The 15,833-nt window shown below is 40.0% G+C and overlaps 1 protein-coding gene across 1 annotated transcript; it reads right to left on the bottom strand.

Moving 5' to 3' along the window:
- Window positions 1-200: 200 nt before the first annotated feature.
- On the bottom strand, window positions 201-14,449 carry LOC127567686 (lymphocyte expansion molecule-like). Its single transcript, XM_052010625.1, has 9 exons — window positions 14,286-14,449; window positions 12,534-12,621; window positions 9,144-9,314; window positions 7,021-7,143; window positions 6,317-6,454; window positions 4,076-4,216; window positions 2,160-2,327; window positions 1,925-2,047; window positions 201-332 (listed from the first exon to the last, which is right to left on the bottom strand). Exons 1-9 carry the CDS (start codon window positions 14,447-14,449, stop codon window positions 201-203), a joined length of 1,248 nt encoding a protein of 415 aa, XP_051866585.1.
- Window positions 14,450-15,833: the final 1,384 nt, after the last annotated feature.

Genomic DNA, 15,833 nt, shown 5'->3' with positions numbered 1-15,833 from the left:
AAGGATAATAAAATGGAACTCGAAAGTATGTTTGATTGTCAGTGTGGATTTGGCGGGCCAGAGTCTTCTTTCTGTGCTCTATGATGTAGCATTCTTGCAAGCAGTGATCTTAAGAGTGCAAATTTTAACCTGATTTAGGAGTCAAATAACCAAGATCAGAAGCCAGATACCGTACATAAATGAAGCTGAAGTACACAAACTTACTCCATGTACTTGTTCCTTTCCAAGTTGTCCAGAGATCGCTGTGTTTTGGACTTGAAACATGACTTATAAGTATTCACTGGTCTTGGATCATATTTCGTGGGGTCATAGCGACCAACACCGACATTGTTCTGCAACAAAATGCGATCATTGGTAGATCAAAAAAAATCCATTCTTGCCTATTTTAACAAATCCCAGACTGTAAATCAGATATTTAAATGAAATGTGTCATTCTTTTTAATCATAAATTTGGTTCTTAACATTACCACAATGTTAAAGTTGACAATGTTACATATCCCCACTGATAGTACCTTGGGTGACATGAATGACACTCACTGTGGATTGCTTGACCCATTTTGAGAGTAGAGAAGCATGGGATTACTAATCCAGAGGTCTAAAGGTAGGGGGGTGCAAATTCAAATTCCATCAGAGCATGTCCAAAATAAAATGCCATGACTATCAAACGAGTAGCTTGTCATTAAACCCCTTATGGTTCACAAATGGCCTTTAGGGGATGATTTTCACCATCAATACCACACCTGGCCTATTTGTAGTTTCCATGCTTACTGTGATGTGGGTGAAATGACCCAGCAAGACACTGACTTGTATCACTGTTAAAAAGAAATTAGAATAAAACTGGTTACGGTTAAACCATTCAGCACTGGATTCGACAAAGATGCCCCCAACCCAGTTGCACTGGCAGAATTGTTCCCACTAGCAACAGGGTACTTAAAACTGGAGAGCTGCATCACAGGTTAGCATAGGCCGACAAGCATTGCAAAAGTCACACCTTTCAGCCAAAAGTCTGGGCTCCTTGTGGAGAGGTTATGACTCAGGGTGCAAGCAGGGCGAGGTTGGGGCCTGGTGTCAAGGGCCAAGTACGTACCAAAGCCCACTCACCTGAAGTGAGCTTCTATTGCTTGACACCATGTTCTAAGTCCTGTTCAGGGTGAACAGATTGGTCTCTCGAGCTTTGAAAGCCTCATTCTGCACAAGTCTCCGAAGCAGTGAAAAAAGTTATGTCAATTGCAACTAGGCATGCATTACAGAACCACTGGATGACATTGTACATCTCAGTGCATTAGCAATCCAGAACAGATGTAATAGAAACTGCAATCCATGCAGTAAACACCCTGTTTTCTAGAATAACACCTTTGCTTTAACATTATATCATGTGGTGCTCATAAAAGGCGCACCACATAATGAAGTTTTTAGGCTTGGGCCTTTTAGACATCTGCACGTTTTGTTTTTCAACAGACTAGACTTGTTCTCCAACTAAATCTAGACAGTTCAGTGTCTGAGCCCATCTCAAGCAAGATAATACAACAGCCCTGATGGGATACACAAGAAATCCAGCAAATATCAGTGATTTAACATTGTGCAAGTCCTAAAAAAAGACTTCCCAGAACTTCAAGCTTAGGCAATAGGACTAAATGTACTAAATATTTTGTAATGTCTGAAATTTGTTCAACAAGTTTCAGAGGAATCAGTTTTGGAAGAAGAGTGTAAAGAACTAATGCAATTATATAGCATGATTAATGGTAACATCCAGGAGTGAATTTCTAGGCAATTAACTCTTCTGCAAACTGTGGGGCTACAGACTCTAACTCCTTGGGTATCTGAGTTTGCTCAAAACAATAGAATTGAATGAGAAATAGAAGGTCTCTGCATATTGAAGTGAGCGGGTGAGACAGCTGCAATGCTGCATTTATTTCACACTTACAGGGTTAAAGGTGAGGATTTTCACAGGTATGTGGCCAGCCTGGCTGGTGGATGACAAAAAGGGAGGTGGATTTTGATTTTCTGGTTTGGGAAGTTGCTTCACATCATAAAAGTCAGAGTTACCCTGTTGAGTCAAACAGAACAAAATTATCAGAAAAGCGTTAATACAATTACAGCAGAAGAATTGTCAATTGTCTTTAAGAAAGTGTACTAGAGTAGAAGCCCCTGAAACTAACTGCTGGTTGCTGAAACAGATTTGCTGTGCTGTAATATATTCTCTCCACTGGGGGAAATGGGTACTGTTTAGCTGTCCTGAATTTCCCGTGATTTTTCTTCTCTGCATTCTGAAGGTCATCAGTAAATGATTTGATGTTATACATTCCAGGGCTGAGGTTCAGTGGGTCCTAGAACAGGAAACAAGCACAAGTTTCTTTCACTCATTTATTCCGGATTTTTCCTACTGTATCAATATCACCATCCGGGCCATGCCCTCTTCTCATTGCTGCCATCAGGCAGGAGATACAGGAGCTTGAAGACCCACACCTCAAGGTTCAACAACAGCTTCTTCCCTACGGACATCAGGTTCTTGAACCGACTTGAAAGACACCAATTTTACCTCTGACTATATTTCCCTCAACTTGCAGTAATGTTTTTTTAAAATTGTGTCGTCCAAGGTATGTATAATTCATGTTAACGAATTTATGTTCATCATGTTTGTAACGTACTGTGCTGCTGCTGCAAAAAGCTACTTTTCATGGCATTTATAGCTTGGGTGTGTACGGCCATGACAATAAACTTAGACAATGGACACTTCCTTTCTACCTGAATGGGCATCCATGCGAGATTCATTTCTCAACCTGTGTAGCTGGACATACATTAAACTTAAAATTGTTCTACAAGCCTTAAGTTTGAGTCTGCAAAGCATTAACTAGGGCAACAAGCCAATGTATTTCTCAGAGTATGCCAGAAATTATGAACATTTTCCATAATTCTCTTGACAATGATATACATTTTCAGAATTTACATTGTGATATGTGCAAATTATCAAAGACATTCAGGTTTAAAAAAATAGTGAAAATAATAAGGGTGGAAACAGTCCCAGGATATCAAGTTGCCTGGCAAATATAACAAAATCATTTCATTTCAATCCTAATTTAGTCATAACTGCAGAAAATATAAACACATTTTAAGGATGCCTTTATGGAGGAATTAACTTGCTCAGACCTCAGCCCTCCCTCCGTCCATCCCATGAATTGTTAAGTTGCCTCTGGGGAGCAGATTTCATGCTAGCAATTCACAAGTTCAATTTAAATTGGGCTCAGCAATGGAACTGGTATAGGCCCCATCCAAAACCCTTTAAGGGGAGGAGTGCCTACTTCATAAAGTGCGAGCACAATGTGCAAGTTGTTCCTAATGTGTCTTCACCCACAAAATTGTGAATTTTATTTCGTTTTTACCAGTGACAATGCTGAGCCTGCCTAACTAGTATCAAGGAGTAGGAAATGGTTGGTGGTGTTTGTTAAACCACCGCATACTCCAATACAAGCTCATTCTTGCATTATAGCAACAAAAGGAAAAGGACCATATTGTTTTGTGCATTTAATGGATAACATAGGTGCAATAAAAATCAAATTTAGCATATGATCCCCGATCCATCTCCACATGTCCTTGGACTGCTGTTAAATTTTATAGTAGCTTTTTTCGTAAGATGTCTGCCTAAAATCAGCACACATCATAGTTCAGTCTTGAAGTGATGCTTCTCTTACCTCTGCATAATGCTGCTGGCCCAACTTCCACTATTCCCCACAACTGTTTGTTTCTCTCTAACCTGCTGCCCCAGTGTCATAACTCCCAACACCCGAAAGGCCCGAGCTGTTTGCCAGCTCCTCATGATTACACTTGCCTGATTTACACCAATTAATGTCTGAGGACATATTCAGGATTGTTTTCAAGCCTGCCTCTTCTGTGAGGCCAGCCACTTCCCATCTGCAATTGGGCACTATTGAATTTAAGTCCTCAGTGTTTTGACTCAGTAATGCAATCAGTATTTCACAGCTGTCTTCAGTGTGGCCTTGGCTGAGAACTAAATGAAGGGTATCACAGGAAAGGAAAACCAGTGATTTTGAACCAAGCCTGACTTACATGTACATACCGTGACATAGTGGCCTGTTTTTATCCGATCGCCCCTTTCAGCTGTAAAGAGATCATAGGGGCCACGCTTACTGACCACCCGTTGCAATAATTGGTCTAAGCCACTTCTAAGATTGTAGGTATTTGGTGCCAAGTCACAGCCCTAAAGAAAAGATATTATTTTTTAGGGAGTATTGAGAGTAGCTTAGAAATTGTTACCTGCAGTGTTAGTACTGAAGTGCCTATTTGATATTCCTCTGCACACCATCCTAGTTCTAAATTGAGGTACTCATCTACTTAAAATAGTAGACAAGAGAATGTTATACAATCCAAAAACAAAGTACTGCTAAAGCTGGAAATCTGCAATAATTGATGAATGGTCATTACCCTGAAATGTTACCTCTGCTTCCCTCTCCTTATACACTGCCTGACCCAACTGAGCATTTCCAGTATTCAGTGTTATACAATCATTATTTTCAGTTAATATTGTCAACAGTATTTCCAGTTTACAGGAACTCACAAACTTATCTTTGACCTATCCCCTGGTGGATCTGCTCTCCCCTCCTCCCCTCCTCCCCCACACCTGCCTATCACTATCTCTGACCTGCATCTACCTATCACCACCTTGTGCCCACTCTGCCTCCCGTCTTTTGTCCACCTATCACTGCTCTGCTTTTCCATCCTATATATTGGGCTTCCCCCTTTTCTATCTTCAGTCCTGAAGAAGGGTCCTGACCTGAAATGTTGACAGCCTGCTTTTCTCCACGGATGCTGCCTGGCCTGCTGAGTTCCTCCAGCATCATAATGCTTTTTATCTAGATATTTCAGCATCTGCAGTCCTTTATTTCTCTTTTTGTAGTTTACAGGTTCTGTGCCACCATATTTCAACATTGCTGCCTAAGTATTAACCTGGGGCAGTGGAACTCCCACTCACTGTACATTCCACCTGTTTTGTTCCCCACCCCAAGGAGGTAGGGACTTCCATATGGGGACTGTTTGGACTGTATATGCTGTAAGTTAGTAATGGGAGGTGAGCACATTGATTATACCAGATACTGAACGGGATATGTAGGGCAGGTGCTAAGAACCATAGCCTCCTCTGTCTGGGGCATAGTCTAAGGAAAAGGGATTCGCATTTACGACTGAGGGAAAATTTCTTCACTCTGAGACTCAGTACCCTGTTAGTAACTTCTTTACTTATTGTGACACAGGAGGCCATTCAGCTCATCAGGTCCATGCCTGATCCCAGCAGAGAAATCCCATTGGTCCCATTCCCCTTCTTATTTCCCTTTAACCTTCTAACTTATTCTCTCTCACATGCCCATCAACTCCCCTTTGATTCTTTTGCCACTTACCTCCACTAGGGTAACGTTGCCAATTAATCTAACAGTGCATATTTGGAATATGGAAGGAAATTGGAACACGCATGGGAAACCCACACCATCACCGGGAGAACAGGCATCCCAAGATGAGGATCAAATCTGGGTCCCTGGAGTTGTGAGGCAGCAAATAGCTACACCACCATTCCAATCTTTGGAATTTCCTAACCTCAAGAGCTCTGAAAGCTCAGTCCCTAGAATGATCAAGGGTCAGATGAACTGGCTTTTGCACACTAAAGAGATCAACAGCATTACGATTAGGCAGCAAAATGGCAAAGGTATAGAAACAGCCATTATCTGATTGGGTGGCAGAGCAGGCTCAGAGAGCTAAATGATCTACTCCCCTCTCCACTTCTTATGACTACATTAATTTCAATGGAAATGAAACAATGAATATTGGACTGGTTCTACAACACACAAGTCCTGTCTGAGGAGCCAAGATCAATTCAAGCATGGTCTCGAGTGTTTTTTTAATTCATCCCTATAACTGAATGTCTAAGCATTGGGAAGCAACATGAGGCAATTTTTTTTTAACTAAAGACATCATATAAATGCAAGTGCTTTTGATGCTTTAAGTGATGTGAAGGTGGACGGGGAAATAGCATAATACACCTGTTAATCAGGCTTAATGACCACATTTCTGTCAGTGGCTATGCTCAATGTTATGTGTAAAATTTATCTTCCACTGATTGTATTTTTCTGCAGAAATTAGCTTGCTTTTTAGTAGTTTATACATCCTACACTCATTAGATTCTGTTTTCTGAATTGATTGACATTATTGGCTGTTTGCTGTGAATCAGATATCCCACCCACCTCCAACTAATTTGGCTGATGCAATATCAGTAAATTGTCTGTTAAAGAATACAACAAAATGGCCCATTTACTATTGCATCAAGAGATCGGCTCTTGGCACTATTTGAATCCATCTGTCCCCGTAACCCAGCAGACTTCCTAGCTTTCTCCTCCAGCAGTGCGGTTGGGATTCCTCCTTTTCCATACGAGCCGGGACCCGGGCTAACAATCTGGAAAAGTAAAGCAGTCAAAATAACTACACCTCTTTCACTGCTCTGATTTGATAAGGGTTCATCTTTATGTTTAAAATAAATTAACAGTGAAATTTCTCTGCCTAATGGGCTAACACCTTTGCTGACAAAGATTTAAAATAATGGTCTAAAATATTAATAATAAGCACATTCTTTGCCAATATTGAACAATGCAAGTTCCACCTTTTTGGAGTGTTGTGCAATACATGTCACTGTATTTTTGACTAAATACAGTCTTAGCCAGACCATCTAAAACCCTTTGCAGACAATCCAAGGAGACTTGTGGAATGACAATATGAAGGGTGGTTTCACGAGACTGATATGAATAGTCACACAATTAGAGTAACCCTACAATGTAAAACCATGGGAAGAAACCTTCTGCAAGTTGTCCAGGGAACCGATAGAACTGATCATGAAAGCCATCCTTTATAGTACCACAACACAGTCAACACTGGAAATCTCTCATTCCATTCCCTTGAATTAACTTAATAATTTGAAAATGCGCAACAGAGATTGCTCAAAAATAGAAATCCATGAACCCTTACATTTTTTTGTTTTTTAAATCGTTCTTCTCCAGTGTCAAAAGTACCTCTGCTTCCAGCATTCTTCTTTGCCAGTAAGTCAAGAAAATGAGGGATCTCATATTTTCCTGGGCCACGATCCATCTCCTGCAATTAAAAAATAAAACAATGAATTCTATCCCCATTTAAATGGACAAGGTTTTCAGACTTCCATTCACAAACTAGATAATTTCATTATCCTTAATCGGATCATCTTATCTTAAGGCAGCATTCAATCCAAATGTTCAAATTTCCAAGTTATTCATAAGTGGTAATAGGAGCTGAGCTGGCGAAAGGAATACACATATTTTTGCTTCCAGAGCAATTGGCAAACATTCCTGTGCCTTTCACAGATTAAATCTGTTTTATTTTTAATTTCCCCAACCTTTAGAAAGGCATATCTGACTGGGAAATTTTGAATGGATCAGAGAATGAATGATATCTGAAGAAATACCTGTGTCGCCTCCCCATATATTGTAATGTCCAGCTAGACAGCAGTGATAGTACAGATACAAGACATTCTCCCATATTTCTTCCTATATTCCTTGCATAATTTTTTCAGGAAACAACAAACAAACAAATATCTTTCACATTTCACCCCTCTCCCCCACCTCACTACCCATGGAAAACAGGGGATTTTCTGAATTAATTGTAACATCAAATTCACTATGGATTTGGGGTTTGAAACTGCCCAAACTCATTTAGTCATCAAGGGACAAGACCAGACTGGTCTCACCAGACTAGGAATTCTAACTTGCTGTACCATCGAGATTCCATGTGCCTATTAGACGAAAGTGACAAAGAGGGTAAAGCAGGAAATTGTCAATGTTTTTAATAAAATGTCAATGAGTGAATGTCACAGGTAATGCCAGCATTTACTGTCCATTTCTAATTGCCCCTGAGCTGAGGGGTAGTTAAGAGACAAACACATTGATGGGTCTGAAGCATCAAACCAGATGTGAACCTGATGGGTTTTTGCACCAATCCAGTAGTTTCATAGTTTCCATTACCAATACTTCTCAATTAATTCTTTTTTATTATGTAAAGTGCCCAACTACCATGGTGGGTTTTAAACTCCTGCATCAGAAACCATAGTCCAGGCTGGATGCTGTTCCAATAACTTTATAACTATGATCCCAGTAGCCTTTGCCACTTTATAGATATTAAAGTGGGAACTTGCGTCATAGGGAAAGTGGGATCCAAACATGCTGGTTAAAGATTGCACCAGTGCCACAGCTTTGCCAGCTACTCCCACCCCTGGGCCTCCATACAACCTTCCATTGTTCTGCTCTTTAACCCCCATAGCTTGGAGATGAGGCATTCTTCTTAAATTCTAATTACAATGAAAGTTTTGTTATCTGACGTTTTATAACTTGGCATGCTAGCACCCCCAGCATTTCAGTAATCTCTCAATACAGTTCTTTCTTCTCCAGTAACACACAAAACGCTGGAGAAACTCAACGGGTCAGGCAGCATCATTGGATGGAAATGGACAGTCGACGTTTTGGGTCAGTCCAGATGAAGGGTCTTCACCAGAAACATCGACTGTCCATTTCCTTCCTTAGATGGACCCTCAGCATCCGGGACATGCCCTCTGTATGTTACTACCATAGGGGAGGAAGTAGAGGAGCTTGAAGACCCACACTCAACATTTTAGGAACAGCTTCTTCCCCTCTGCCATCAGATTTTTGAACGGTCCATGAACCCATGAACACTACCTCATTATTCATCTTTCGCACTATTTATTTATGTTTGTAACTTATAGTAAATTTTATGTCTTGCACTGTACGGCTGCTGCAAAACAATAAATTTCACGACATATGTCAGTGATAATAAACCTGATTCTGATTTTATTCACCAGTAACTGGGTTCTATATCAGAACTCCCCTGGCAAGTTTAACAAGTGTGGGATATCGACACACAGACAGAGACAACATATAATTTGGAATTTGTTCTGCATTTACTAAATTTAAGTAATCATCTCAACCTTAACCAGTACTCAAAGTCAGAAAAACTACCACCAGTTTTTGTTTAGTGCTTATCCCTTACTTGATTTCAAAACAGAATAAACAAAAGTCAGTTGAAAAATCCATGAAAATATCACTTACCAAGAACTTCTGTCTTAGTTTTTGTTCTTTGTAGAATAACTGTGGTGTTTGAGCAAAACGTTCCACTTCACATTCCCTTGCCCAGCCTGGCCCTGATGCTTTCTGGGCAACAGTCTTAGCACTGAAGTCTCCTGTGTCCACTTCATAGTATCCAGGTCCTAACCTTCTTTCCTGAAAGAAATTCAATCATTAGCAACTTAAAAAAATATTTATTGGCGCTTTAACATGTGATGGAGATATAGTGTGTGATTGATCTTGGCTGTGGTGTGAGGCTGTGATGTTAGGCAGAATTACCTCTGCCACTCTTCCCACTAGGTGGGGATTATCTAAGAGCAAGTCAACACAGACTGCCCGGATTCATCCCTTCACATAATACAGAGTGCATGTAGAATGGGATTTGGTCCAAATCTTGGCCAATTGCATTGCACTAGCATTTGCAATCACATCTCATTTTTAAAACCTCATTAAAATGTGTACTGCAGGTAATCAGTGCAGAGATCTGCTTTGTGTATTATGTGCTGGGGATCCAGCCAGTCAGTAGTCTACTTTATGTGACATGACATATGGATCCAGCCAGTCAGGGAAGTAATTTATTTTATGTGATACATGATGGGATTGGCTGAAGGACAGATGTGTCTCCATTTCAGGTGTTTTGGAAATATTTCTGAGCAGATTTGAAAGAACTGGTTTCAGGACATCTAAATTTGACTTTCCACTCACGCAACCCAAATCTCGAATTGCAGTGGGAAATGTGAATAGGGAAGAAAAAAAATTTCAAATCTGTTTCTTTCTCCAGATGTACTGCCTGATCTGCTGAGTATTTCCAGCATATTCTGCTTTGATTTAATAATAAAGAAGATATAGAGGCATGAAGTAATTTCCAACAGTGGATTTGCTCGAGGAAATGATATAAAATACTCAGTTAAATCTCCACATCTTTGAATGTAAGAAGCAAACCTTGGTTCTTTGCACAAAAATATTAACACAAACCCAACTGCAAACTATCCCATCAACTCACATTAATGGCTTAGAAAATCTTACACTGGTGCAAATGTTGACTTTCTCATGAGATATAAAGAGAGTTAAACATACTGTTACAATACATTAAAAAGTTAAAATATAACAAAATATGTTGAAAATATAAGAGATCAGCACCAGGAAAGAGAAATGTTAAGTGGCTTTAATCACTATTGAAGCAAAGAAGAAAATGAATGGCAATTGGAAAGTAACGACCAAAGGGAGGGAATGGTTCTTTGAGGAACGGCAGGAGTTGACAATGCAGAAGGTGCCTATTGTGATTGTGCCAGCTTTCAGCTTTAAGAATAAAAATCTAATCCCAAAGCCTTGCTGTCCCCGTTGCTCTATAATGTCAATAGTCTGTGAGAAGTTCACGTGCAATATGGTGAGAAGATGTTGCATGAGCGATGATCTCAGACAAGAACTGAAAGAGCATTTGGTAGATAAAAATTGAAAATATGAACAACTCACTTAAGCAATTACTGATATTATCAGTTGTGATGTAACTGATATGGAGTCATAGAGTTATACAGCACGGAAACAGGCCCTTCGGCCCAACTGGTCCATGCTGATGGGTTTTACTACCTACAGGTTTCTTCTACAGGAATTCCCGAACCTACAGTCTCCACCACCGATAGGGTGGAGGTCAGCAGGTGTAGAGGAAAGATATCACTGGCAATTTCCTCTCCTAGTTGCACACCATTCTGACTTGGAAACATAATCACCATTCATTCATTATTGCTGTGTTCAAATCCTACCCAACACCATTGTGGGATTAGCTTCACTGAAAGGACCTCAGTAGTTCAAGAATGTACGAATTAGGAGGAGTAAACCACTCAGCCCCTCAAGCCTGCTCTGCTACGTCATAAGATCATGGTTGATCAGATTGTAACCCTTTGCATCTCAGAACTCTGAAACTTCTCAACATTTATTCTACCAAAATGGAAATTTCATATCTTCCCACATCTGCTAGATCATTGCCCACTCACTTAACTACCTGGTTCTCTTTCTTTCCAGTCCTGATGAAAGGTCTCAGCCCGAAACATCAACTGTTCATTTCCCTCCAATAGATGCTGCCTGACTGCAGAGTTCCTCCAGCATTTTGTGTGTGTTGCTCCAGATTTCCAGCAACTGCAGTGTCTTTTGTATCTCCATTTAACTACCTATCTCCCTTTGTAGCCACTTCACAATCCACTTTCCTAACTATGTTTGTGTTATCAGCAATTTGGTAACCAGATACCACATCACTTGTTACATCTTGCCAACCAGAAAAAAAGACTCAGTTATGTTTGTACTCTGGCTGGCTGAGAGGAAATAATATCCACCTCACACTGATATTTTACTTCCTACACAAAGAGCTTTCATTTTCCATATTAACCTTTGGTGCAGCAGGAGATCCAAGTAGATCCACTAGTTCTATTTATCCACAACACATTACCTCTCAAAAGAACTCCAATAAATTGGTCAAACACGATTCCCCTTTTGCATTGACTTTGCCTAATTACCTTAAAGTTTTCTAAGTGTCCTGTTATATTGTTTTTAAAAATAGGCTTTAATATTTTCCATATGCCACATTAAGTTAATTGGCCCGTACTTTCCTGCTTTCTGTCTCTCCCAATTTTGTATTCATTTGCAACATTCCAATCTCAAGGAACCTTCCCAAATTTAGGGAATTCTGGAAAATTAAAACTAACAGATCAGTGATCTCATCAGTCAATTCTTTTAAGAACCCATTAGGAATCGAAGAACTATCACCCATAACACCAACAACTTACTCAACCCACATTCCTGATAATTGTAATTTTCCCAGATTCCTCCTTTCATGTCCTGATTTATAGCTGTTTCTGCAGTGCTACTTGCAGTGAAGAGTAGTGCAATAATACCTGTTGAATTCACCTCCCAGTGAATTGTTCTACCACCACCTTCTCAGGGGCAAAGATGGATGGGCAATAAAGTTAGTGATGCCCTCATCTTGTGAGAGAGGTGAAGGAATTCTATTATGAGCTGTAAGATCTCAAAAATAATTGAGTGTTTTTCTTAATTTCCTTTTGCAAAATGTTATTTCTTTTTAAGGGCCTCACTGAATATACTGACAAATGCTGTTAATCCACTCGTCTCCTTACAATGTTTGTCACAGTGCAACAGGCCATCAGGTTCTATTTGAACAAAACTCTGATTTTCCCCTTTGGCCTTGTTGGTAAGTACCTTTGCTCTGCTTTCTCTTTACAAAACACTGCCAAGATATAAAAGTTACCTATTAATGAAATGTGCAAAATAATTGATTATTTAGGTGTGCTGATTGAATATCCAACCATATGTGCTTCTACCTCTCTCCTGACTAATAACCCAATTATAATATCCCCTTTAACTCACCCGTTCCCCAGTTGCCCTCCTATCATAAGGCAATTCAGTGTAAGAACCTTGCTTCTTTTTGTCTGGATGAACACCATACACATCAAACCTGCAATAGCATCACAGAAAACAACATAGTCTTACTTTATTAGATGTACAGAAGACAATGATGTTGACAGGAAGAGAATCAATCAGGTCATTTGAATATTCAGGACCAATCAGATTATGTGCATCTATACCTTAAAGACCATCTAATATAGGTTTCAGTTTATTACAATCAAATGTGAAGGATCCATAATGGGTCTGAACTAGGTTTCATCATAGCTTTTGCAATCTGGGAACAAAACTTAAAGTCACTCTAACAGTGAGTATCATGGCAAACCAATCCTGATAGATAATCCAGTTTCAGGCCATCTTCCACTATTAGTATTGCGTAGTGCAAAAAGCCATTCTTTCACTTCTGAGAATTAGGTTTTAAAAAGACGTCCCTTTTCAACGAAGGGTGCATTGAAGTAGAGAACAATTGTCTAACTCTGAATTAAGAGGCCGGTACTTTCATAAGAAAATAGTGTCAAAATGTAATGAATTAGAAATTCATTACATTTGTTTTCCTGAGCGATCTCTGATTGTCTGAGAGAATCAGAGAGGAATTTCTACGAGTTTTCTTATTAAGCTTCATTTCTCCAAGAGGATCTCATGGGCACTGAGTAACGATGATATAGGAAGTGTCTGGGTATGACACTTGGCAGAACCAATGGATCAGCTGGTCTTTATTTTAATTCACTGATGTACATTTATACATCCTATAAAATATCATCCCCATTCTCTTTTAAAAGTATTGCTTCCTTTGCTAGGAGACATTTCCATGGGAGCTATTCACCTTCTGGTATTGTTGGCATCGTTCATGTCATAAATTCACCGAGCATGAAAATAGGCTCTTCAGTCCAGAGTCCACACCAACCACCAAGTTCCATTTACACTAATCCTACTTCATTCTCTCACATTCTCATCAACTCTCCCAGATTCCGCCACTCACCCACACACTAGTGGCAATTTACAGTGGCCAATTAACTTACCAACCTCCACATCTTTGGGATGTGGAAAGAAACCTCAACACCCAAGGGAAACATGTGCATTGCAGGGAGAACATGCAAACCCCATACAAACAGCTCTGGATTGAACCCAGGTTACTGGCATTGTGAGGCAGTGGCTCTACTAGCTGCAACACTGTGCATTCCTTATTTGGGTTTGAGTTCCCACAGCAAGTTAGCAAGATCTTTGGCCAAAGACTGATAAGGAAGGACAGTCAGATTTTAACATGCTCGGTTCAACACCACTGGCCTGGCTGAGATCAGCTAACACAGTATAGATTTAGCAGTGAGCGCAGGTCCTTTCTGATCTTTATGAATTAACCAACTTATAGACCAAATTTGCTGAGGCATTGGGAGAACTGGATATATGTGTCCAAAACTGGGTTGCATAGTAGCCAATTTTTAGTGGCTAATGCATGCAAAATACAATCTTATTCAAAGTATCACAAGTGATCATTTCTGGGTGAACTCACACCAGTCATAAAATTAGGCAGTGCACTTGTGTGTGCAATCTACATTCGAACACAACTATTTCCTAGAGTCCACACACCCACAGTGATATCACTATTCCTGCACCACACATTTCTATTTTCATTGATTTAATTTGATCCCAAAAATTCACACTACGACCAGCATGGAAGAGTCTCACACAGACAAGGAGTGCATCAACCTCGTTTGTTACTTTTCTCCCGACTTAACAAGACACTCTGCTGACATTGGGAGTCCTGACTGGGCAGCTTCAGAATTCAGTGCAGACTCTTCAACATCTTTCAGTAACAGGGCAGAGCAAGCACACAGAAACACTTCCAAAGCCAAGCGCATGCAGTCAATGGCATCCTGTACCATTCTAGAAAAGCTATGTGTTATCTCTGCTTACCATTCATTGACAGAAGATAAGAGGTTTACTTGTTCTCTTAGAATATAATACTTTATTAATCTCCCTTATACAATGGGAACAGAAAACTGCAAGCTGTTACAAATGTCTTTAGCTCATGACAAGCTAAGCTAGACCCATTAAAGGTCATTGGCAAAACAATTCTTGCCCTGTTCTGAGATTGCAACCAAAGCATCAGCACCTTTCTCTCATATTGTCCTTTGCCAAGGTTCAGGTAGGAAAATAGCTCTGAATTCCCAGGGTGAATATGGACTCCTGATGAGAGCCTTTATCCCTCCAGCACTTCCTCCTTTTCCATTTACTTTCTCTACATTGCAATGTCTACCAATGAATCCATGTTTGGGAACAATTGGCTGGTGCAGAAGCCTTGACGTTAGAACAAAATCATTTGGCACAGTCACATTGCTCCCTGACTGCAACTTGAAACAATTATAGAAGAATAAAAAACTTGCTGAATTGTACATCAGCCTGAAAAAACCAATCAGCAACTGACATGTAGGCCTTTGATGATCTCTTTAAATTACATTGGTGTGGGATGGTCCTTCAGCTGTGCAACATTAAAGTTTTGTTGTACAGTGCCAGAGCAGTGTTGATCACTGATTAACATCATGATTTGCCTGCAACATTGTGTGGACAATCAACAACCCATGGACAATAAAATGTAGCACATACATGACACAGTTGTTCTTGTAATGGAGCTGGGTTGGATACTGCTTAAATATTGTACTGATTGAATAGCCCCAGAATGTTAATATTTCATCACTATTTCCAGACTCAGGAGTGACAACAAATATCCTTTAATAGTTTTAAAGGCACACTAAATGCAATCAATGCAAAATAAGTACTAGTTATTGCCAAATCGTTACTACAGTGATACCATGAGAAAACACGTGTCACAATGAGACTGGATTTCATAATTAATAACAGCATTTTCTATCCTGGTCACTTAAGGGCAGGCACAGTAGTGTAGCAGTTAGCGTAGCACTTTACAGCGCCAGCGGTTTCAATTCCCGCTGCTGTCTGTAAGGAGTTTGTACGTTCTCCCCATGCCTGCATGGGTTTCCTCCAGGTGCTCTGGTTTCCTCCCACATTCCAAAGACGTACAGGTTAGGAAGTTATGGGCATGCTATGTTGGTGCTGGAAGTGTGGCGACACTTGCGAGCTGCCCCCAGAACGCTCTACGCAAAAGATGCGTTTCACTGTGTGTTTCAATGTACAAGTGACTAATAAAGATGTCTTACTTTGGGTAGAACATTCAGCTTTACAGAGCAAGCCATGTTAATTTAATACATGTTACTCAATTTCCTTAAATTGTTTTTGCAACCCTTTCGCTGG

Source organism: Pristis pectinata, chromosome 3 (genome assembly GCF_009764475.1).
Source record: "Pristis pectinata isolate sPriPec2 chromosome 3, sPriPec2.1.pri, whole genome shotgun sequence".
Classification (NCBI taxonomy): Eukaryota; Metazoa; Chordata; class Chondrichthyes; order Rhinopristiformes; family Pristidae; genus Pristis; species Pristis pectinata.
Note: the sequence above shows the minus strand (reverse complement) of the source record. Positions and strands in the feature narration are given on the sequence as shown.

Bases quoted from the DNA above. Each gene is read 5' to 3' on its own strand.
- LOC127567686 (XM_052010625.1), bottom strand. From the start codon at position 14,449: ATGGTACAGGATGCCATTGACTGCATGCGCTTGGCTTTGGAAGTGTTT. The intron at 12,622-14,285 runs GTAACAAACGAG...ATGCTATTGCAG, and splicing joins CTTGTTAAGTCGGGAGAAAA to GTTTGATGTGTATGGTGTTC. The intron at 2,048-2,159 runs GTTAGTTTCAGG...TTGACTCAACAG, and splicing joins ATCTGTTTCAGCAACCAGCA to GGTAACTCTGACTTTTATGA.